Source organism: Peromyscus leucopus, unplaced genomic scaffold (assembly GCF_004664715.2).
Source record: "Peromyscus leucopus breed LL Stock unplaced genomic scaffold, UCI_PerLeu_2.1 scaffold_1332, whole genome shotgun sequence".
In the NCBI taxonomy this organism is placed as follows: domain Eukaryota; kingdom Metazoa; phylum Chordata; class Mammalia; order Rodentia; family Cricetidae; genus Peromyscus; species Peromyscus leucopus.
The window spans coordinates 2,567-28,379 of record NW_023504482.1 but is presented as its reverse complement, the minus strand read 5'-3'; the positions used below and the strand labels follow the sequence as shown (position 1 = coordinate 28,379).

Sequence of the window (25,813 nt, the reverse complement as noted above, 5' to 3'; positions counted from 1 at the left end):
GGTGACACGCCTTTAATCCCAGAAAGCCAGTCTTTAATCCCAGGGAGTGGTGGTAGAAAGCAGAAAGATATATAAGGCGTGAGGACTAGAAACTAGAAGATTTTGGCTGGTTAAGCATTCAGGCTTTTGAGCAGTAATTCAGCTGAGACCCATTCCGGATGAAGACTCAGAGGCCTCCAGTCTGAGGAGACAAGACCAGCTGAGGATCCGGCGAGGTGAGATAGCTGTGGCTTGTTCTGTCTCTCTGATCTACCAGCATTGACCCCAATAACTGGCCTCGGGTTTGATTTTATTAATAAGAACTTTGAAGATTCCTGCTACACTAGTGCTTTCTGTAGGGCTGGGTTTGTGGATAGGTATTGTTTAAATCTGGCTTTGTCTTCGAATGTCTTGTTCCTTCTGTCTATGATGATTGAAAGTTTTGCTGGGTATATTAGTCTGGGCTGACATCCATGGTCTCTTAGTGTCTGCATTACATCTGTCCAGGTCCTTCTGGCTTTCAAAGTCTCCATTGAGAAATCGGGTGTTATTTTGATGGGTTTACCTTTATAGGTCACTTGGCCTTTTTCCTTTGCTGCTCTTAATATTCTTTTTTTATTCTGTACATTTAGTTGTTTAATTATTATGTGTCGAGGGGACTTTTTTGGGGGTCTAGTCTGTTTGGTGTTCTATAGGCTTCTTGTATCTTCATAGGCATTTCCTTCTTTAAGTTGGGAAAGTTTTCTTCTATAATTTTGTTGAATATATTTTCTGTGCCTTTGAGTTGGCATTCTTCACCTTCTTCTATCCCTATAATTCATAGGTTTGGTCTTTTCATGGTGTCCCATATTTCTTGGACATTTTGTTTCATGACTTTGGTGGCTTTAGTGTTTCCTTCGACTGATGAAACTATTTCTTCTACTGTATCTTCAATGCCAGAAATCCTCTCTTCCATCTCTTGCATTCTGTTGGTTATACTTGCATCTGAAGTTCCCGATCTTTTACTCAGGTTTTCTATTTCCAGCATTCCCTCTGTTTGTGTCTTCTTTATTTTTTCAATTTCCCTTTTCAGTTCTTGGACTGTTTCCTTGTTTGTTTCATTGCTTTTTCATGATTTTCTTTCAGTGCTTTATTGTTTTCTTCCAGGACTTTATTGTTTTCTTGGAGGGCTTTATTGTTTTCTTCTAATTTGTTTGCCCTTTCTAGTTGTTTACAGCATTCTTCCAATTTTCTTGTCTTTTCCTCTACACAAGCCTCTACTTTCTTCATGAAGTTACTCATAAGGCTACTTTCTTCTGCTTCTTCCAATTTTTGATGTTCAGTTCTAGATGTTGGAGGCGGGCTAGGTTCTGGTGATGCTGTATTGCTCTTCATTTTGTTGTATGTACTTCTGCCTTGACGTCTGCCCATCTCCTTGTGGTTCCTTCTTGGTCTTATCAGTGTAGTTGTTTCAGAAAGAGCTGACAGATTCAGGAAGACTCTCTCTCTCTTGTCCAAATGGGAGTTCTCTTGTCCAACTTTCTGGTCCAGAAGGGAAGTCGGGGGCAGGATGGGAGCTGGGGGCCGGTCTCTAAGTCTCAGGAAGTGGCTGGGGTCTCGGGCAGATGGGCGTGGGGGCAGGGCGCGGAGATTGCAGGGGCTGCCGGGGGCTTGGAAAAGGGGATCCCTCCTGGTGGGGCTAGAAGGGGACCTGCCCGGTGGCCAGAGCCTGGGGCCGAGTTGGGCGGGTCTTCCCGGAGTGGCTGGTGCCCAGGGATGGGGTCCGGGTTGGATCCGGATACTCAGCTCTGGTCCAGAAGGGAAGTTGGGGGCAGGCTGGGAGCTGGGGGCCGGTTTCTACTTTCATTTTCTTATCCAAAGTCAGCAGTTGAATCTGTCAGGCTCTCACCTTGGCAGACATGCCTGTAAGGTGACCCTGGAGGAGTATGAAGATGTTCCATTCCCTCATCAGGGTACGGGGGGTCCCCACAGGTCCCCCCGTCATAGCACTCCCAAGAGAGGTCCATCTGTTAGGATGCCCGAGAGGGTTCCATCTGTTTGGACACCTGTGAGGGGTCTGTCTGTTTTGTGGGGATCGGGAGACTCTTTTGAATTGTCCCTGTCCCATCTGTACAGTCTTTGGCATAATCAAGGCTCCCTCTCTGGATGCTTGTCTGCCTGGACCATCTGTAGGCCCTTGTTGTTCCTTTTTTGTCAGCCTATCTTATTCGTCAGTGTTATTTGTTATACCTATATAAATGTATAAATGTGTGAGAACTGTGGCCACATGTGTGAGTGTTTTATGCCTAAGCTTGTTTATGCATTGGGACTTGTGGGCCAGATTGCCAGCTGAAGGGATGGAGACCCCTTCAGTGGTTGAACTGGCACAGACTAACCTAACAGTGCTTCCTTGCTCTCTCTGACCAGAGCACAGGCAGCAGGCAGCAGAAAGCTTGCAATGAGTCCGGTAGGCAGCAGCTGCACAGCTGCTACTTCGGAGACCCAGGGCCCTGCTGAGAGAGGGCTAGGCAGCCCATGAACATCATGGGCCTAGATGCAGTGCGATTGGGGCCCCAGCTTTCTCAAAAAGCTGAGGAGCAGAGACTTGGCTGCATAGGAACTAGGCATGGCTGTGTGATAGGGTGGGCTGTGAGCACTGTGGGGCCCAGATATGGCTGGCAGGTTCTGGCTGGGCTCCTGTGTGGACATGGGGCAGAGCTGGCGGGAGCCTCAAGGAGCTCAGTGTGGGGGCTGGTGGAGAACTAACTGCCCCTCCAGGGTCACAGCTGAGAAGTGGCCTACAGGTCTGTGGGCCCAGCCAGGGCATGGAGTCATTTTCAGTCTGCCATTCTTGTGTTCTTGAAATTCTGAGGTTAACAGCAATCTTTTGTCTCCATGGTACATGCTTTCCGAGACCTCCTCTTCCATGCTGTTGGGTGGGGCTCCCCAGACCTGCCCTGGGGCTAAAACCTGATCAAAGTCTGGCTCCAAGAATGGAATGTCACCAACAGTTTCTTGTCTGTGGTATGGTATATGCATGTATTTCTGTTCTTGTTTACAAAATATTCTAGATTACTGAGGGGAATCACAAGAAAGACTTTGGTAAGTGTTTCTGTTTTAAAAGAAAAGAAAAAGCAGAATTAGTCTGGAGTAAATGTCTGAGGGATCAAAGGAATGGACTGAATGTACATGGAAGGTTGTAGAAGGTCAGAGGGGATGTGATGTAAACTGTTTGTTATGGTTTCTTATACCTGCAAATACTGAATTTGAAAGTTAATTCTTATTGGTTTTCATCTTAAGAATGGCTAATGATTCTGCAAACTGCTTATGTGTGTATGTATACAGGTATGTGACTTGAAAATGTAAGCAAGCTTTAATTATATGTATGTATGTGTGTAACTTGGGTCCAAATGTGTGTATGTGTGCAAGTAACTATTGTTTAGAAAAACAAGCTTTAAACAGCAACCACGTGGCTTCCTCCATCTTGGCTGGTGACATCATGGGCAGCCATGTGGCTGGCAGCCATCTTTTACTAAGGTTATAAAGATCTACTCAGGTTAACACCTAAGTACTTATGTCCTCACCAAGTGTTCAACAGTAAGTTACTAGAGAATTTAAATAGATGACAACATATGTTTAATAAATAACATACTTAGTAAATATTAAAGCTGCACATCAATGGTTTTATACACAGGAATATACCTTGCTCTGGCAGGCAAACTTTGCAACATAAAGGAATCATAGGAAACAGCTGAGGTTTGCAAATGTATGGCAGGACTAGAGTTCCAAAAAGAGTCTAGTTGCAGTGGTGGACCCTAGCAGTTTTAAAAAGTTCCAGTGCCAGGTGATGATCACCGGAAGCTCCAGCTATAATAAAATAGAGCAGGCAGGTTATGTATATCCATATCTGTCACCATGCACAAAACTCAAGTCCAAGTGGATCAAAGACCTGAACATAAATCCAGTTACACTAATCTTATTAGAAAAGAAAGTAGGCATGCATTGGCACAGGAGACCATTTCCTAAATAAAAAACCAACAGCACAGACCCTGAGCACAACAATTAATAAATGGGACCTCTCGAAATTGAGAAGCTTTTGCAGGGCAAAAGACACAGTCGATAAGACAAAAAGACAGCCAACAGAATGGGAAAAGATCTTCACCAAACCCACATCTGTTTTTTTTTTTTTTTTTGAGACATGGTTTCTTTGTATAGCTTTAGAGCCTTTTCTGGAACTCACTTTGTAGCCCAGTCTGGCCTCTAACTCACAGAGATCTGCCTGCCTCTACCTCTGGATTGCTGGGATTAAAGTGTGTGCCACCACCACCTGGCATAGTTAAGTTTTTATCTTGAAAAATACATTATTTTTATCACTTTAAAATATCACTTATTGGTATTATATTTAACATTTTAAAGAGCATTACTGATCTTATCTATTTGTTTCTGTTCTCTAATGTGCCTTGGTCATTAATTGTTTCATTCCTTTTCTATCAAGAGCTGTTGATTATTGATTTTCTGTGTAGAGCAGTGTTTCCTGTGGCCCAGGCTTGCCTCATGTTATGTAATGGAGAATTGCATAGAACACTTAAACCTGCCTCTGCTGCCCAGTGCTGGAAAGACAGTCCTGCATCTTCTTCTAGGCTGGACACAGTGAGAAGGAAAAATAGAGCAGTTAATGAGTGTTCAACAGTCTCCCTGGCTTTTTCTGGGGCATAAACATGAAGAGGGACCTGTGTAAGAATTGAGGTCACTGAGCATCTTTGAAGCTGATGCATTGAAAGGCCAGAAAGGGAGGGACAGGACAAAGGATGAGAGCTTTCCTGTTTCAACAGTATTTGAGATGAGCAATGTGGAGTGATGTAACCAATTTTAGATGATCCACAAATGTCCTGATTGGTTGTTTCTTGGGGCCTACAGAGCAGCACATTCAGTAATCTGGATAAAGGACAGATTGAATCAGAATTACTGCAGTTACACTGGTTCAAACAGTATAGACAATCTGGGTAAAGTGGTATGGCCCTGCCTAACAGGACTGCTATTTTCCTTGTTTAAGATGTGTAGCCTCAGCTGGGCGGTGGTGGCACACGCCTTTAATCCCAGCACTCGGGAGGCAGAAGCAGGCAGATCTCTGTGAGTTCGATGCCAGCCTGGACTACCAAGTGAGTTCCAGGAAAAGGCGCAAAGCTACACAGAGAAACCCTGTCTCGAAAAACAAAAAAAAAAAAAAAAAAAAGATGTGTAGCCTCAGATGAAAAAAATGCATGTGAGTAATCTTTCGTTTGCTCTCAAACAAATCTCTAGTATCTGGAACACATGGCCATGAATTCTATTCCAACTTTTCCCAATAATTCTTTGAGATTATGACTATACCATATCCACAGTCTCTTTCCTATGTACAATCCCTACAACTGACCACTAATTGTTTTCTAATTCATGGCCTGTTTTTCTTTAACATTTACATAGTAGCAACAGTTACTGTTTGATGTGACCTGGTTTGGTGCAGGACTCCTCAGATAAGAAGCAAAAGTTTGGCTGCTCTGGACCATCAGTGTGTATTTGTACACAAAGGAGTGTATACTTTGGAAGGGGAATAGGAAGTACTCTGGGAGACTGTACAACTTTTGAATATACAGATTTCTCAGATGAGCATCCTGTCTGCTGCTATGGTGGAAGGGCAGAGCTTAGAAGGCCTGTGCTGTGTGTGTCATTTGATCTCTGATCACCCAGTGGGGAGCCGCCTCTGTCCTGAGTCTGAGCTGGGTGGTCTTAGCTAATGTGGGACCTCAGGAAGGCTTAGCAATTGGTACCAGTGGTGAGGAACTTGCAGATTCTTTCCAGGATTCTTATCTTGCTCTCCTGTAGGAGCTGTGAGGCAGAACAAAATCCATGCCATGGTGAGTGTGGGGACCACTGACCTGAGACCAAGAGGAGAAGTTCTGCTGAGCTTTCTGAGCTTCTGTGACTGTGAAGGACCATGAGCCAGATTTTGGTTCTGTTGTTCCCTGTGGTGATCTGAGAAATGGACCTTCTTCTCTGAGAATCCCTGAGTGTAGACTCAGTGGTGAGGGTGCGGCTCTGCTTCCCTGGCTGTGGGAGGCTGTGATATCTGTAATATATTTGCATGTTGTTAGGCAGGTGGAAAGAGCAGATTCTAGATCATGTATCATAACCCATGTGGCAGGAAATAGACATTAAATTATTCTTCTAAACTGTTTTGTGATTGGGCATCAGTGCAACTGGGTTTGTCTAAAACCACATGGGGACACAAGAGTTCAAGGAGCCATAGCATGAGATTTTTTTCCATTTGCCATGAAAGTTCTAGAGCTTGGGGCCTCTCTGTTTTGAAGGTATACCCATAGCTACAGGGTCAGAAACAGCATTTAAAGGTCACTTTGAGTTAATTTTGTGGGAGTTGTGAAAATTGTGTCTATTTAATTTCTATACACATAGAATATAGGCAGTTGGATAATATTTGTCATGATCCCACATTTCCTCTGAGAGCTTCCTTTGATCTCTTGATTAAAAGATGACTTTATTTTTCTTCGTTTGTTCTTGGCTTTTTCTTTCCATCTACTTTATTCATTCTCAAATATTTTACATGTTCTTGATGGTTGTAGCTTTGTGGTAAATATAGAAGTCACATTGTGTCAATATGTGTACTACTTTTTCATAATCCTATGAGCCTTCTGTGATTTACCTCTTTGCCTTTACCTTTGGAATGAGGTATCCTGTTATAAAATATTGGGAATTTTCTTTGGATTGTATTCAATGCATGCTACAAATTTACCATGCTCAGTATCTTAATATTGATGTATCATGTTTCTGATAAATCATTTATATACTTCTGTATTTATTTACACTTTGTTGTTCTTGTTGTTAATCTATGATAGACTTTCAGTTTATTGAATAGAATATACTATGGGCTTGGCCAGTGTCTCAGCACATGTGTTTTGAAACAATCTGTGTTCACATCCCAACACGCAAGTTGGGAGGTTCATGAGCCCCTGCTACTCCAGATCCAGGGGATCTGACATGCTCTTCTCTTATGTGTCACCTGTACATACTTGGAAGATATTCTTTCTTTCACATAATAACATACACATAAAAATGAGGATAAACTTGTTTTCAAAAGTTCTTGTGACTTCTAAAACAATTAGAGCAAATTAAGTTGTTTTAGATGTATAATATATATCATATACTATTGATTTAAAAATCTGTTATCTTGTATTTGGTTCGGAAAAGTTTTCAATTCCTCACTGATTCAGACTCACATACAGTCTTAAAGCATAAGAAACAAATTGGTGTCTCCTGGCAAATATCATTTTCTTTATTAGAGAATAAGATTTTTAATAGTCAAAATTATTTTCTATAAAGTTAAAATACCAGAAGGTTTCAAGTGAATCTCTCTAATTTTGGTGGAAAAACCCTCCTCACCCAACTCATTTTTTATTATTAGCAAATGAGGGTATTAGCATGCACAGGATGAGTGATGACTAGAGATTTCTTTTAGTCTGATTTAGATTATAATCTTGTAGTTCTTGTTAAAGGACCATGATATATATTTGTATGTGTGTCTTTGTGTCTTTATTTTTTCAGTGGAGCTATGTTTTTAGTTTTATTGCCATCTAGTTATATTGTTTCCCTGAAAATAATGAACCATCACCAATTTTTATATTCATGAAAATTTATTATATTATGTTGTAATTACCTTGAGGTTTTCTGTTTGTTTGTGAACTTTGTGTACAGAGACATTTTTAGTTTTCTTGATCTTAGAGGCTTGTCTATCCTCATTCCTAGGCATGTCTGTGTTTTCAGGAATTCTTATCTTCATATTTAATTTTTTTCTGCTTAAATGATTGATATGGTTAATTAATACACTGATATTGAGATTCTAAAACCTTCTGAGGTATCATTTTCTCTTTTTGTCTTAATTAGCTTTTGCTGTCAACATGATGTGGCTTAGAGTCATGTGTGGCAACATCAACTGAGAGTCTTCCCAGATCAGAATTGCTGGTTACAATGTGTTAGAAAGATTGCATTGGTTGATTATTAATGTGGGAAGGCTCTTCCACTGAGCATGGCAATATCCACAAGCAAGTGGGCCTGGGCTGGATATGAGAGCTAGCTGACATAAACAGTGGCCAGGCAAGAGAAAAAGCAAGTCAACAGAGTTTCCCCATGGATTTTTGCATTCAGGTGCTAGCTTGAGTTTCTATCCTAATCTCTCACAATGATGTGTTATGATATGGTAATATCATCCAATAAACCCATTCATTACTTAAGATGCTTTTGATTGGAAAATTTGATCACAGCAAGAAACATGCAACTTAGGACAAAACATGGGACAACAAAGGTGATTTTGTTACAGTATAGGACCTAGGACTGTTGAAGATATTAAGAGTTTAAATGGCAAAAACCATACAAAGCTGTATAAAGAGCTTAAGTGGCTAATCTTGTAGGACTGCTAAGATGGGAGAATTGAGAGTAATGCAGTGGAGGTCAAGGTCATAGCTTTTCAGTGGGAAATAGACTCCAGGAAAAATATAGCCAGAGGTCATTTCTATGATATTTTGGCTCCAAATCTTTCTTACTTTCTCCATTCCCTGGGAAATTGAGTAAGTCAGAATTAAAAGCAATGGACTGATTTCTTAGAGAAAATGTTGATTTTGTTGCATGTTTACTACAGATGACTCATGCAGGTCTCCAGTGAAAAAGAAACAAAGGAGTGAAGTAGTTTCAGATGGCAGCCCAGTAGTGAAATGGGCACCATTCTCTGATTATAGTAGAATAGATTTAGGAATCATTTCAGTGATTTTTTTTCTTTTTAGTCGACTATATTTTGTCCTACCTTAATGGGGATTTAGCTCAGTGGTAGAGTGCTTGCCTAGTAAGCTCAAGGCCCTGGGTTCGATCCTCAGCTAAAAAAAATTCTCTGACCATTCCAACACTCAGTTCTTGTACACCCAGGCAGTGTTGGGCATGGGCTCCCTCTTGTGGTCTGTGCCTCAAATTACACCAGTCATTGGTTGGACATTATACAAGCTCTGAGCTGCATTTGCCCCAGAGTATCATGCAGACAGGACAAGTGTGGTTCAAAAATTTTTTTGGCTCTATTGTTATCAGTCCCACCACTGGGAGCCTTTTGTGGCTACAGAAGCTGGCCAGGTCAGGTTCTCTTTTCTCAATTACTTGGAGTCCTCACTTCAGCCACACTTATAGCTTCCTGGAAATTTCCAGTGAATTAGGTTTTCACATTGGCCCCTAATATCTTCCTTATTCCAATCTTCTCTCCATGTGTTCTCTCCCTCTGTCCTTCCATTTCTCTTCTGATCATTCCTATTCCTACTGCCCAACCACCCACAAAACCTATTTTATTTCCTCTTTCTCGGGGGATCTGTGATCCCTCAGTACAGTTCTCCTTTTTAGTTATCTGGGTTTCTGGATTGTTCTGAGATTATAACTTTTTTATTTGTTTTTGTTTTTTGAGACAGAGTTTTTCTATGTAGCTTTGGAGCCTGTCCTGGAACTCACTCTGTAGCCCAGGCTGGCCTTGAACTCACAGAGATCCGCCTGGCTCTTTACCTCCTGAATACTGGGATTAAAGGTGTGCACCACCACTGCCTGGCATTTTTTTTTTTGTTTTTTTGAGACAAGGTTTCTCTGTGTAGTTTTGAGCATTTCCTGAAACTCACTTTGTAGACCAGGCTAGCCTTGAACTCACAGAGGTCTGCCTGCCTCTGCCTCCCGAGTGCTGGGATTAAATGCATGTGGCACCACTGCCCAGCTGTGATTATTCTTTACTTATCAGGTAATACCCACTTATAAGTGAGTACATATCATGTTTGCCTATATGGTTCTCAGTTGCTTCACCTAGGATAAAAAAAAAACCTCAGGAAACCTGATATGAACAAACCAAATAATCTAATAAAAATGAAGTATAGATCTAAACACAGAATTCTCAACAGAGAAATCTAAAATTGTGAGAAACACTTAAAGGAATGTTCCACACTTCGCCATCAATGATATGATAATAAAATGTACTGTGAGGTTTATTTTACACCTTTCATAATGGCTAAGATCAGTAACACAAGAAACATCACATGCTGGCATGGATGTGGAAGAAAGCAAACATTTCTCTATTGCTGGGTGGAGTGGAAACTTGTACAGACTTAAATCAATATGGTGGTTCCTTCAAAAATTAGGAATTGACCTATCTAGAGACACAGTTATACCTCTTTTGGGTATATACTCAAAAGATGCTCATCCTTCTACAAGGTCACTTGCTCAACTATGTTCTTAGCAGCTTTATTCATAATAGCCCCAAACTGCTATGTGTTTGAGAGTTTGTTCCTGGTTTTGGTTTTCATAATTTCACATATTCCCTTGAGATGTTGTTTATTATTCAGCCAGGTGGGGATATCCATAATTATTCAGGAATACATTTGAACTCATGACCCTTATGTGTCAGGCTCCTGAGTACAAGTGCAAGAGCAGATGATGTACCCCCAATGAGGGCTGTTTTGTCAACATGTTTCAACCATGTTAGTTTTAAAATGCTTAATTGAAAAAAGCATAAGACACACTAAAAAACCTGTGCATTTCAAATCATCATTTTCATCTGTCTTCAAGAGCTGTAACAATGTAAGATAACAAGCACTCAATTGTATATTTTCCTTGAGACCTGCTTGGGGAGGGGGTTCAGGCTTCAAAACTGTGTGGAGTCTGCAGCAGTTAGAGAGAAGGAGGAGACAGACATGGTCAGAGGGTGAATTGACATGGCTGCCAGCAGCATTCAATTGGAAAAGATATTGTTTATACTCTATAATTCCATGTAGGATTAAAAAGGAGAGAAGAAGGCTTAGAAGCTGGTTTCTAGCTTGAAATTTTGTCTCAAAAAAAAAAACCAATATAATCTGTATGTGTGAGCATCCTACTTGGGCCAGTACTTGGATAAGGTCAATAGGCAGGGCCTTCTGCCTCTGAGATCCCTGCTCTCCTTTAGTACTTGAAGTGGCTATCTGCCCTTTGCAAATTTACCCTTTAGCTAGGATCACCCCAAAAAAAGCATTGAAGGATTAGCAGGGAACAGAGTAGCTCAGACTATTCCTTGTCTTCAGGTCTAGTAATGTTCCAGAGCAATTGATTGAGAATAAAGGAGGTTTTTTTTATATATATATGGAGTGATAGGTGGTACAGCATTCCTGTCTGACACAGACCCATGTTGCTTGAGAGAAGCGAAGAAGACAGAGATTCTTTAGAGGCTAAGGCAGATTTCTTGTAGAATTTTCTGAGAGCCAGGAGTAAGGAGCTAGAAAGGAGAGATGAAGGACAAAGGAACAAGGATGAAGATGAGGTCAACAGCATAAGGGCTTAGTAATTACTGGGGATACTCAGGATAGACACAGTAGATACAAAGAGGAACCTAGACTCAGGAGGGAACTGAAGCTGTATAGATAGAATTTTGTCATAGAGGAATAAAGTAAATCAACAAGGAGCAAGGCATATGTATATTCCTTTTTTCTCAGATACCCTACACCAGATGTAGCATCTTGCCCAGGACTCTGGGAGGAATTTTCTCAGGGCTGGCCTTGGGAAAATTCCATTAAACTTTCCATAGATTACCCCACCCATTTCAAAAATAAAACTGTTGGAATCAAACTGCATTCACACATAGTTGCTACTGAGTGACTGCAAATAAACAACATATGGGATTAAAGGGAGTATTAGGCTAAATTAAAAGACCATTTAGAATAAGAAAAATTTCAGTGTATATTACACTCACCAATATATAGGAATATTTGGAAGCTGTAATTCATTGATAGAAAACAATTCAAAGTGCTAATACAAGCTGTTACACATTCCTAGGGCTAAGCAGCAATCATGAAAGAATTTATTCTCACCTACAGAAACTAGGTTGCTGTAGTTCTCCAACATGACCTCTCTGAATAAATTTTTCTGAGCTGTGTCCAGACATTCCCATTCCTCCTTGGAGAAACTGATGGCCACATCCTTGAAAGTCAATGGACTCTGAAGTGAAAATTCAATTTTTCTTTGTTATGTTGGTTTGAGTCCTTATTTGCCCCAGGAAAGAGTATTTAACTAAAGAAACCTCTATGTTACGAGTAATCAATCTGCAATTTTCAAATATTATACATTAAGGGGAGGATGTTGTTACATTTTCATAAGATCAAAGTGCCCAACATCTAAACACATCATGGAATATATGTCTTTTCTCAGTGATAAGTAATGTTGGAAGTTTCCCTCTGTATGAATTGAGTTTCAATATTCATCTCTAATATCAGAAAATTTGTCAATATTTCAGAACATGAACTGACGTAGATAAGTCATACTGGGAAATAAAAGAGGCAGGAAAGAGTGGAAAGCAGGCTATAGAACAGAAATGACAGTAATAATACAGATTTTATTTCAAAAATACAATAAAATATAAAAATATAGTTTTCTTACAATGAGGAACTATAGTGAGGGTTGAGAGCTCTGTAAATGAAGCATTTATGTGTGAAAAGTCAACTTGTCCCATCCTTGTGCAAGCATTTACTAGAGACCATGCCATCTGTCCGTCCCATCTTTTTGGATCTTGTCAGGAAGTTTATCTTAAAGTTTCACCTGTCTGATGCTACCACACTCAGAGACCAAAACGCAGGTAAAAATATTCACAATCTGTGACTTGGGATACAGCAGTGATGCAGAAACCATGAACTTTTACAGATAGATCAAAACTTAGCTTCTCCTTTCTAGCATTGGGATGTCCATTATTCCAGCAGATTGTGGAAATCTCAACAATCTGGGTATGTGGCTTCAGTGCTCCGTTTTATACTGTGCACAGACATTTTAAATTCCCTCTGAATACATCTGTAAGAAGTTGTAGTGACTCCTAGAACACATTCCATTTCCCTGAGATCTTTAATTAAAACATGACTGACACCTGTATTTGAAAGAGTGGATGAAGTCTGAGGAAGAGCCCAGCTGAAAACATTTCTCACACTGGAAAGTAATACCCTTGCCTAGAGCCAAGGCCCAGCAGGATACTGATGCCTCACTAATGTCTCCCTGGAGGCATTCTTTTTAATTTCCATGTTCCACTCTGAAATTCCACTACTTTACAGTTTTGCAGTGAAACAAATGATTAGATTCTCCCTTAAGTTTATTTTAAACAGTGAATATTCTTCTTTAGGACTCACGTGCAAATGCTGTAACTAAATAATGGCACCCTTGCACCCAGATTAGTACTTTTGGTTGTTATTGAAGACACTTCATCTCCAACCACTTTAATTTTCCATGTTGAAAATTTTTGATTGTTTGTGAAATCCACATAAATATAAGTACATTTTGCCAGCCAGTTCTCCATTAGCTCATTTAATCAAAAAATGTACTATATAACCATAGGATATAATATTGCATCAGCTCCCAGGGGAGTGATTGTTAGCAGGTGTCAGCACAATGGAAGGGCATTGCAAGTTCACTGTAAGGTTAGTAACTAGCAAAGAGAAACAATCGAATAGTCTCTTTGAATCTAGTCACAAAACAGAATAATAAACAGAAGAAAAAATTTGATAGGATAATTTTGTACCACCTTATGACTGTAAAATTTCATTTGGAAATTTGTATTACATTTGAACACTTCAACTTAGTATATAACACAGTATAATTTCATAGAAATACTACTTTAAACATTATCCATTGTCAGGAAGACATTAAAATCCTTTTTCATAGTGCCTCTTTCTTGGAATAGCCTATATTGAGCAAATAGATACCTGGGCAAAAGGATCATGGAACATGGTTTCTTTTTCATTTGTATGAGATGATTCGATTTCATCTTCAGCAGGACATGGCTATGCATGTAATTTTGTATATCAAATGGTTATACTATACATTAATGCAGAGGATTTATTTTGAAAAAATAAAGTGAGAAAATAGTGGAAAGAAGCATACACTCATGTGACATTCATTCAAAAAACTTTACTTTGACTGCATCAGAAAAAGAAAAATAAAGCCTTGTAAAAACTGAGAGGTAATGTAAAGGTTTGAGATCACTGCAAAAGAAATATTTGTAGAACAGGCAACAAATCTCACCTCCATACATACATTTACCTGAGAAAATGCCATCTCCCTTTTTCCTTCCATCTGAATCCTCTCAGGATCCTTTATCTCAAAATTTCACCTTCCTGATAATATTTTGGTTTCAAAGCAAGAAAAGCCTCGTATACTTTCTACACACTAAGGGACTGGAAGACAGGATCAAAAAGCTCACTCTGTGTATTATAACAGAGCAGAGATGTAGAACAACATGAGCTCCCAGAGGCAGACAAAACTGAGGGTTCTACTTTCATGCATTCAGGTAGGTAGACTGTTTGGCCAGCATCAAGAATGACTTTAGATTAACTTGCAAGAGCTAGCAGAGTCGGGTGGGCATTTCAAATTGAGAATGAGCACAGCTGACTTTGCGAAGCATTAAGGTCCCTCACAGTCTCTTTCTCTGGAGTGGGTGATTAAAGCAAAATGAGTTTTCAATGGAGGATGCCAGACAGTATCTGTGAGGTATCTCAGATAAATGTAATTATTGAACTAGGTAAAAAAAAAAAAAAAAAAAATCCAGTGACTTATGTCCAAGAAGCAGGAAGGCAATGTATTCTCCACTAAAGTCTCCACTGATTTTTCCTATTGGTTTCTATGATCCAATTTACAATACTAAGTTTCTGCAACTTTGCAGCAAGACCCATGATTAAAACTTTTCACAAATTTATTTTCACAATAACATTACTTCACCCATGGTCACTGTTAAGTAGCTAGGGGAGTAAAGTAAGGAGAACCAGGTGGTATTCTTTACAATATGTGAGTTCCCAGGAACCCTCTAATGCCTTAAGATTTTAAGTGAGGAAAATGGAATTCCACCCTCTAACATCATTGTTTTGTTGGCAATTTAACATATAATGATGGCTACAAAATCCCCTCATATTTAAGGCTGCTTTGCAAAACAGGTCTTCATTAATTTAAATATAAGAGGAATTAACTGAACAATTCCTGGAAGTGGCATTCACTGCATAGAAATCTGCACACACACACTCTCTCTCAGTTTATCTTTGTTTTCTAATTGAATTGCACAGTAATTACTCCAACACCCCATTAATATTTGTAAGTAACTAAGCAAAAATTTATTTTTTGTCTTTTTCTTGCATGAAGGTAACCAATATACTAGAATCAGGGCTGTATGACATGCATGTCTCTGTGCAGAAATGGAGAATGCACAGGAACTCCATTGTGTTGTTTAAATTACTATATTTGGTTTTTAGTTACTACAACCTATGCAGATTTTTCAATAGGATTCTAATGAACACCAATTTCTCTCATTAGAAGGAAAGTCATGATTTAAAAAGTCATAAACAAGATTAAAAAGAAACTACTTCTAAACTGAAGAAGATGCAATGACCTTCTTTGGACAGGATATTCTTCAGTATATCCATCTTCTTCATAAATAAACCTCTCACCACAATGCAGATATGTAAGTCAAGACTCTTCCATTTGGAAGTTTGTATTACATTATATACTTCAACTTTGTATATAACACAGTATGTCTTTCATAGAAATAATACTTTAAACATTATCCATTAACAGGAAGACATTCCATCCTTTTTCATAGTGCCTCTTTTTTACAACAGTCTATATTGAACAAATAGATACTTGAGCAAAAGGATCATGGAACATGGCTTCTTTCTCATTCATATGAAATGACTCAATTCCATTTTCAGTAGGACATGGGTATGCATGTATATTTGTATATCAAATGAGTATACTATGCATTAATGCAGAGAATATATTTTGAAAACATAAAGTGAGAAAACAGTGGAAAGCAGCACACACTCATGTGACATGCATTCAAATAACTTCATCTTGACAACCCATCAGAAATAGAAAAAAAAGCCTTGTAAAAACTGTGAGGTAATGTAAATGTTTAGGATCACCACAAAAGAAGCATTTGTAGGAGAACAGGCAAGATATCTCATGTCCATACATGCATTTACCTGAGAAAAAGCCATCTCTCTTTTCCCTTCCATCTGGATCCTCTCAGAAAACTTTATCTCAGAATTTCACCTTCCTGATAATATGTTGGTTTCAAAGCAAGAAAAGCTTCACATACTTTCTACCACACTAAGAGACTGGAAGGCAAGATCAAAAAGCTCACTCTCTGTACTTTATTGGAGCAGAGATGTAAGAAAACATGAGCTCCCAGAGGCAGACAAAACTCAATGTTCTACTTTCATGCATTCAGGTAGGTAGTCTGTTTTTCCAGCATGAATGACTTTAGTACAGTTCTGGTAACATGGTTAAATTGACTTGCTAGAGGTAGCAGAATCAGGTGGGCATTTCAAATTGATGCTGAGCACAGCTGACATCGAGAAGCATTAAAGACTCTCACATTCTGTTACTCTGAGGTGGTTGATTAAACAAAATGAGGCTTCCATGGAAGATAACACACAGTATCTGTGGGGTATCTCAGATGAAAGTAATTCTTCAACTGGGTGAAAAATATAGTTACTCATGTCCAAGAAGCATGAAGGCATTGCATTTCTCTCTAAAGTCTCCACTGACTTCTCCTATTCATTACTATGTTACAATTTATAGTATTAAGATTCTGCAACTTTGCAGTGATTAAACTTTTCACAAATTTATTTTCATAATAATATTACTTCACCCAGGAACACTGTTAAGTAATTATGGGTGAAAAATTAGGAGAGTGGTGGTGGTGATTGCCTTTAATACCAGCATTTGGGAGTCAGAGGCTGGTGAATCCCTGTGTGTTTGAGGCCAGCCTGGTCTACAAAGTGAGTTCCAGGACAGGGTACAAAAGCAACATAGAGAAACCCTGTCTTGAAAAATAAAATAAATAAATAAATTTAAAAAGAAGAAGAAGAAAGAAAGAAAGAAGAGAAGGAAAGGAGGAAGGAAGGAAGGAAGGAGGAAGAAAGAAAGAAAGAAAGAAAGAAAGAAAGAAAGAAAGAAAAATGAGGAGAACCATGTGGAATTCTTTACAATATGTGAGTTCCCAAGAACCCTCTAATACCTTAAGATTTTAGTGAAAACACTGAATTGCATCCTTTAACATCATTGTTGTTGGCAATTTAACATATATCAATGGTTACAAAATGCCCTCATATTTAAGGCTGCTTTGCAAAACAGGACTTTATTAATTTTATTATAAGTGGAATTCATGGAACACTCTCTGGAAGTGGCATTGACTACATAGTAATCTGCACACATACTCAGTTTATCTATGTTTTATATATGCATTGCATAGTAAATATTCAGACACTCCTTTAATACTAGACAAATTTTTTTTTGTCTTTTTCTTGCACCAAGGTAAGGTATTTACTAGAATCAGTGTGGATTGACATGCATGTCTCTGTGCAGAAATGTAGATTACCCAGAAACTCCATGGTGTTGCTTAAATTTCCATATTCAAATTTCAGTTTCTACAACCTATGCATATTTTTCAATAGGATTCTAATGAACACCAATTTCTCTCTTAGAAGGAAAGTCATAATTTTAAAAGTCCTAAACAGGATTAAAGAGAAACTAATCCTAAACTGAAGAAGATGCAATGATCTTCTTTGAATAGGAAATTCTGCAGCATAACCACCTCCTTCATAAATGAATGAACCTCTCACCACAATCCTGACATGTATGTCAACACTCTGCAGAAAGAAACCAGACTGGAACCCAGAATAGGAGGAAGGAAATAAAACTGGGGGTAGAATTAAATATAATCAGTTTAGAGAAATAGACAGAAGCATAATGATGACAAATTATACAAATCATGTGCTTCTCCTTATTCACAGTGAGCATAACAAATTACAACTATGTTAATTTGCCTGAATTTTCTCAATTTTTTTGGTAACTTCATGTAGACTAATAGCTTCCTACAAGATAAATCTGGTATCTGAATTGCATGGTTCTTAGATATATGGTACTATCTAGTCTCTGACTGTACTCTATCAATTCCACACCTGCAGAAGGCACATGAGACTCACTGAGATTATGTAAAGAATGTGCCTGGGCAGTGAAAAGATACCTTCTTTAACCATGCTTTTACCAGTAGATTCTATAATAAAGATTTTAAATTTAAGATCCAGGAGAATATATGTCTGGTACAATTTGACTGGCTGTGTTGTCCTAAAACAGACATGTTTTCATTCATGGACATAAGTCAGGGAAACACTCTGAGAGCATGACAAACATATGCTCCACTAGGCTTGCGTTAAATGCTGCCTCTTTTCTCCTAATAAACTGGGATCTCTACCTTGGTCAAAGTGCAAATAGAAGAAATTTCTAAGTCAGGAATAATCTATTCCTCATAAATCTTTTCTCCCTTTTTCCTTTAAGTTTCTCTTTACTGTTGGCTCCAATTATTACTGCTCTGAGAAAGGAAAAAAGTCATCTGAACTAGTTTGTGATACATTGGAAATGGAAAGTACAGTGTATTTTCCTTGACATTTTAATGAAACGGAACAATATGTCTCTATACCTACACATAAATAAGCTTGCACTTGATTAAAGTCAGACACATGATAAAGCAGGTATGCAGTGAGCAGAGTCTTACATTATTCAAGTCCATACTGCTCAGCACCCCATGGAACCTTCTCTATAATCAGCCACATACTTGGTCACAAAGCAAATCTCACAAAATACAAACAATTGGAATAACCTCCTGTATTCGATCATACCACCATGGCTTAAAGTTAGATTTCAACAACAACAAAAATTACAGAAAGCCTACAATGTCATGGAAACTGAATAATGCTGAATTGAAGCAACAATGAGACAAGGAAGAAATAAGAAAGAAATTAAAGACTTCCTAGAATTCAATGAAAATGAATGTGTAATAAACCCTAACTTATGGGACACTATGAAAGCAGTGCTAATAGGAAAATTCATAGCACTAAATACCCACATAAACAAGATGGAGAAATCTCACACTAGTGACTTAACAGCTCACCTGAAATCTCTAGATCAAAAAGAAAAAAAACTCACCCAGGAGGAATTGATGCCAAGAATTTATCAAATTGAGGGTTGAAAACAATTAAATAGAAACAAAGAAAACAATACAAAGAATCGATATAACAAAGAGTTGGTTCTTTGAGAAAATCAAAGAGATAGACAACACGTATCCAAATTAAACAAAACACACACACACACACAAAACACACACACATACACATACAGAGAGAGAGAGAGAGAGAGAGAGAGAGAGAGAGAGAGAGAGAGAATCCAAATCCACAAAATCAGAAATGAAACGGGAGACATTACTACAGACAATGTAGAAATCCAGAGAATGATCAGGTCATATTTCAAAAGCCTGTACTCCAAAAAAAATTGGAAAATATGAAAAAATGGACAATTTTCTAGATAGGTACCTCATACCAGAGCTAAATCAATACCAGGTAAACTATTTAAATAGGCCAATAACAACTTAGGAAATAGAAAGTCATTAAAAGTCTCCCAAACAAAAAAGTCGAGGACCACACAGTTTCAGCTCAGAATTCTACCAGAACTTCAAAGAAAAGATAATTCCAATACTCTTCAAATTGTTCCACAAAATAGAAACAGAAGTAACATTGCCAAACTTTTTATGAGGCTACAATTACCCTGATACCCAAACCACACATAAATGCAACAAAGAGAAACTCAGACCAATCTCCCTCATGAACACTGATGCAAAAACACTCAATAAAATATTGACAAACCAAACCCAAGAAAACATAAAAAAAAATGTCCACCATGATCAAGTTGGCTTCATCCATGAGATGCAAGGATGGTTCAACATATGAAAATTTGTCAATGTAATACACCATATAAACATAAACTGAAAAAAAATCACATGGTCATCTCAATAGATGCTGAAAAGACCTTTGACAAAATCCAACACCCCTTCATGATAAAGGTCCTAGAGAAATCAGGAATAGAAAGAACATATCTAACCATAATAAAGGCAATTTGCAACAAGGCAACAGACAACATTAAATCAAATGAAGAGAAAATAAAAGTGGTTCCAATAAAATGAGGACCAAGACAAGGCTGTCCACTCTCCCCCCATTTATTCAATATAGTACTTGAAATTCTAGTTGGAGCAATAAGATAACAAAAGTAGATCAAAGGGATAGAAATTGGAAGGGAAGAAGTCAAACTTTCACTACTTGCAGATAATATAATAGTGTAAATAAGCGACCCCAAAAATTCTACCAGGGAACTCCTACAGCTGAAAAACTCCTTCAGTAATGTGGCAGGACACATGAATAACTAAAATAAATCAGTATTCCTCCTATCTACAAATGATAAAAGGGCTGAGAAAGAAATCAGAGAATCATCACTGTGGTGATATATTGCATCCCCCAATATATTGTGCTTCCTAATAAATGTACCTGGGGTCAGAGGACAGAACAGTCTCTAGATACACACAGAGGCCAGAAAATGATGGCATACACACCTTTAATCCTAATACTTGGGAGGCAGAGATCCATCTGGATCTCTTTGAGTTGAAAGCCATACTGGAAACAGCCAGAATGGTGACTCACATCTTTAATTCCAGAAAGTGATGGCAGAAAGCAGAAAGGTATATAAGGTGGAAAAAACAGAAACTAGAGGTGGTTAAGTTTTAGCTTCTGAGCAGCAGTTCGACTGAGATTCATTTGGATGAGGACTCAGAGGCTTCCAATCTGAGGAAACAGGATAAGCTGAAGAACTGGCAAGGCTATGGTTTGTTCTGCTTCTCTGATCTTCCAGCATTAACCCAATATCTGGTTCCAGGTTTGTTTTTATTAGTAAGACATTTTCAGATTCGTGTAACACATTACCCTTTACAATGGCCACAAATAATATAAAATACCTTGGGTTACTCTAACTAAGTAAGTGAAGGACCTGTATGATAAGAACTTTAAGTCTCTGAAGAAAGAAACTGAAGAAGATATCAGAAAATTGAAAGATCTCCCATGCTCATGAATAGGTAGGATTAACATAGGAAATATGGCAATCTTATACCAAAAGCAATCTACAGATACAATACAATCCCCATCAAAATCCAAACACAATTCTTCACAGACCCGGAAAGAACAATACTCAAATTCATATGGAAAAACAAAAACCCAGGATAGTTAAAAAAAAAAAAAAAAAAAAAAACTTGAACAATAAAGTAACCTCTGGAGGCATCACAATACCTGACTTCAATCTCTACTATAGAGCTACAGTAATTAAAAACAGCTTGGTACTGGCATAAAAACTGACATGTGGACCAATGGAATCGAACTGAAGACCCTGACATTAGTCTACACAAGTATGAACACCTAAGTTTTGACAAAGAAGCAAAATCTGTACAATGGAAAAAAGAAAGAATCTTCTACAAATAGTGCTGGCATAACTGGATGTCAACATGTAGAAGATTAGAAATAGGTCCATATCTGTCACCATGCACAAAACATAAATACAAGTGGATCAAACACTTCAACATAAATCCAGTTACTCTGAACCTGATAGAAGAGAAAGTAGGAAGTAGTGTTGAACACATTGGCACCGGAGATTACTTTATAAATATAACTCCATTAGCACAGACACTGACAGCAAAAATTAATAAATAGGACCCCTGAAACTGAGAAGCTTCTCTAAGGCAAAGGACACATTAAAGAAGACAAAACAACAGCTTACAGAATGGGAAAAGGTCTTTACCAGCCCCACATCTGATAGAGGACTGATGTTTAAAATGCATAGAATCTAGACATCAAAATACCAAAAAATCCAATTTAAAATGGGCTATAGAAGTAAACAGAAAATTCTCAACAGAAGTAGCTCAAATGGCCAAAAGACATTTAAGGAATTGATCAACATGCTTAGTCATCATGGAAATGCAAATCAAAACGACTCTGAGATACCATCTTACACCTGTCAGAATGGTTAAGTTCAAAAACACTGAAGACAGCTTATGGTGGAGAAGATGTGGAGCAAGGGGAACACTCCTCTGCTGTTGAAGGGAATGCAAACTTGTACATCTACTTTGAAAATCAGTATGGCAGTTTATCAAAAAAATTGGAATCAATCTTTCTCAAGACCCACCTATACCACTCTTGGGCATATACCCAAGGAAAGGTCAATCATACCACAAGGACACATGATGAACTATGTTTATAGCAGCATTATTTGTAATAGCCAGGACCTGGAAACAACCTACATGCCCCTCAACTAAAGAATGGATAAAGAAAACATGGTACATATACTAAATGGAGTACTACTCAGCAGAGAACAATGACATTATGAGGTTTGCCAGCAAATGGATGGAACTAGAAAATATCATCCTGAGTGAGGTAACCCAGATTATAAAGACAAACATGGTATGTACTCACACATAAGTTGATACTAGATGTAAAACAAAGGATAATCAGACTAAAACCCACAGCTAGCTAGTAAGGAGGACCCTAGGAAGGCCACATGGATTGCCCAGCAATGGAAAAATGGATGAGTTTTATGAGCAAACTGTGGGTTAGGGGTGTAATGGAGGGCAAGGGATGGGGGGTAGAGCTTAGGGACCAGGAGGTTCAAGCTGGAATGGGAGCAGAGTGGGAGAGCAAGGAAAGAGATGCCATGATAAATGAAGACACCATGAAAATAGGGAGAAGCAGAGTGCTAGGGAGGTTCCCAGGAATCCACAGGATGACTCCACCATAGACTATTGTCAATAATTGAGAGGGTCCCTGAGCTGTCATATTCTGGTGATCGGATGGCTGATCATCATATAACCCTCATTCAGTGACTGGTGGAAGCAGATGCAGAGATACACAGCCGATCCCAGGCCGAGCTCTGTTGTGGATATCGCTCTGTATAAATAAAATGCTCATTGGTCAGTAGCCAGGTGTAGTGGGTAGCCATTCCAGCTTGGTTCTGGAAGTTCCACCCCCAATAGCAATCTCTGAAGTCTCCAGAAGGAAGATGGGGCCCCAACAACAACAACTCTACCCAATCCAGAATGATGCCATGGTAATCATCATCATACTACACTTCTTGCCAGAATTCAGACAATCTTACCCATTACTCTAAAACTTGCTGCAGAACCTACAGTTAGTCTAACTGAGATTTAACTAGCTGAGCTTTCTCACAGTACTCAACAGATAACATCACCCCCTAAACGCAGGAAGCAATTCTAAGAAAACGACGCCCCTTCTCCCTTAGGTTTCATAATTCTCAGGGTTATGGATGACGGTTATAGGGTTGGGGGTGGAAGAAAATATTAACTCAGTATTGTAAAAAAAAAAGGGGGGTGGGGGAGAAGAAATGGAACGGATAGGTATAAGATATGATGGTAAATCATTGTATATACTAGTAAACAAACTTAGTAAAATAGCAACCTTAGATAATTTGCACTGTAATTTGTACTGTTATAGATTCTTATATGTTGATACAAATGTAAACTATTTTTATACTCCTGTTTAAGATAATTTGTATATTGATACAAATACAGAACTATATTTGTTATAATGTACATATATTTCTACTCTCATTTGAAACATATTTATATTGATACAAATGTAAATTTATATCTGTCATACTTTATATATGTTCTACTTCTGTTTAGGATATTCGGTATATTGATATATATTTAAGGTTATTGTCATATTGCATATCGCACTATATATTCCTACCTCTGTTATAAATATCTTGTGTATTGTCACAATTTTGAAGTCATCGTTCTTCACCATACATTTGCTTATAGTCGCCTATGCCTGTCATCTCTATAGTTACGTTAGTTAGGTTATCGAGATTTACAGATACATAGGTCAGATGGGCAGGTAATCTTCAAACACTTCATAGACCTGGAGAATATGGCATTTAAATAACTTAGAATTCTGTTGACATGAGACACAATTGCTCCTGGCTGCACTAATTGATCCCGAGAGAATGTTGGGCTTCTAAGACATTTCCATTTGGAAGTTTGTCTTTTTGGCACAAAATGGCCTACTGGGCAAAGAACTGCCCTTGCCTTGATGGCTGACAGTACAAATGCAATGCTGTCCTTTCTGGACAAGTGGGACACAAGGAAAGCAACCACTGTACTCTGCCAAGACAGGGTAAGATGGTCTTTCAGAAATCCTGCTTCTGAAAATGGTCTGTCAGATACTCTAGGCCTATAGCCAATTTGAATTCACCAACAATGCTGAGAAACATTAGGTGACTGTCCAGGCTGCCAGCTGTCTTGGTCTACTCTTGCAAGATTCCCGAAAGTTGCTTGCATCCATCTACCATTTCTCAGGTACCATTATGTTCCTTCTCAGGTCTTTGATGGGATTGAAGACTAGCAGTTATAGTTACAACTTAGTATATATAATATCTTAGATAGAACATATTAAGTATTAGATTCAGGTTCTTTAGGATAGGACACCTTTGAATGATCTTTATAACATGCTGTTTACCTATGCTCTATACTTCTCTGGATTTTAGTATGTGTTTCTTGCTTGATATTGTTTGCATTGGTTGTAGTTACATCTTATCTAGGTCATTATCTCTCATTATTTCTGGACAATATTTGATAACCATTCCTTTGTATATAGTCTTGTATTAGTTTAGAACCTTCTTATTTAGACAAAAAGGGGGAGATGTAGTGGGTAGCCATTCCAGCTTGGTTCTGGAAGTTCCAACCCCCATTGAGACTCTGGCAACTGTCACGCCTACGAGGCGGGGCGAGGGAGGCGCCGGGGGACCCGAGAGCTGGATGGGTCAGCGCTCTCTCTGGGCACTCTCTCGGTGCCGGGACACTGACCGGTGCAGATTAACTGTGCAGAGCTCTGGAGAACACTGCTGGACTGCGTTACACCTTCCCAGACCCTGTGACCTACCCATTACTTAATTTGTGAGTTACGCCATTAAATAAATATCCTTTTAACTACGTGGAGTGGCCAAAATAATTTCTCCAATAGCCAGGCATAAAGTATAGGTGGGACAAGCAGAGAAGAGAATTCTGGCACATGGAGGACTGAGTGAGGAGAATGTGGCTCTGCTACCATGAGTACCATGTAAGATACTGGTAAGCCACAAGCCATGTGGCAAGGTATAGATTTATAGAAATGGGTTAATTTAATATGTAAGAACTTGATAGCTAGAAGCCTAAGCCATTAGGCCAAACAGTGTAAATAATATAAGAGTTTGTATGTTTATTTTATAAGTGGGCTGTGGGACAGCAGGGCTTGGCAGGAGCTAGAGAGAAACTCTCCAGTTACAGAGCTCCAGGACTCCAATCGTTGAGAAGTGGGATTCTATGTGCAAGGGATAATGAGGCCATGACTGGAAAAAAATAAAGAGAAAAACTAGCCAAACTATTGCAAATACATGAACTGTGGACCAATAGCTAAGGACCCCCCATGGTACAGGACTAGGCCCTCTGGATAAGTGAGACAGTTGTTTAGCTTGAACTATATTTGGGGGCCCCAGGCAGTGGGATTGGGACTTGTCTCTAGTTCATGAGCCAGATTTTCAGAGCCTAGTGCCTGTGGTGAGACACTTTGCACAGCCTTGGTGGAGGGAGGAGGGGCTTGGAACTGCCTCAACTGAATATACCGGCTCTGCTGATTCCCATGGGAGACCTTGCCTTGGAGGAGAGGGGAATGGCTGGTGGTTTGGGGGGGATACTGGGGGCAGGAGGAGGAAAGCCAGGGGAATCTGTGTTTGGTATGTAAAATGAATGGAAAGTCTTCTCTTTTTTTAGATTTATTTATTTATTTATTTATTTATTTATTTATTTATTTATTTATTTATTTATTTATTTATTATGTATACAGTATTCTGCCTGCATATATGCCTTCAGGCCAGA

General features: G+C 38.8%; 1 protein-coding gene across 1 annotated transcript; it reads right to left on the bottom strand.

Moving 5' to 3' along the window:
• Window positions 1-11,212: 11,212 nt before the first annotated feature.
• LOC114688176 (protein ZNF738) lies at window positions 11,213-11,985 on the bottom strand (the record flags this gene model as incomplete). The annotated part of the gene is made up of 2 exons (XM_028862804.2): window positions 11,213-11,266; window positions 11,863-11,985. Coding segments are annotated over 2 exons (177 nt in total), but the record flags the coding sequence as incomplete, so codon positions are not given.
• Window positions 11,986-25,813: the final 13,828 nt, after the last annotated feature.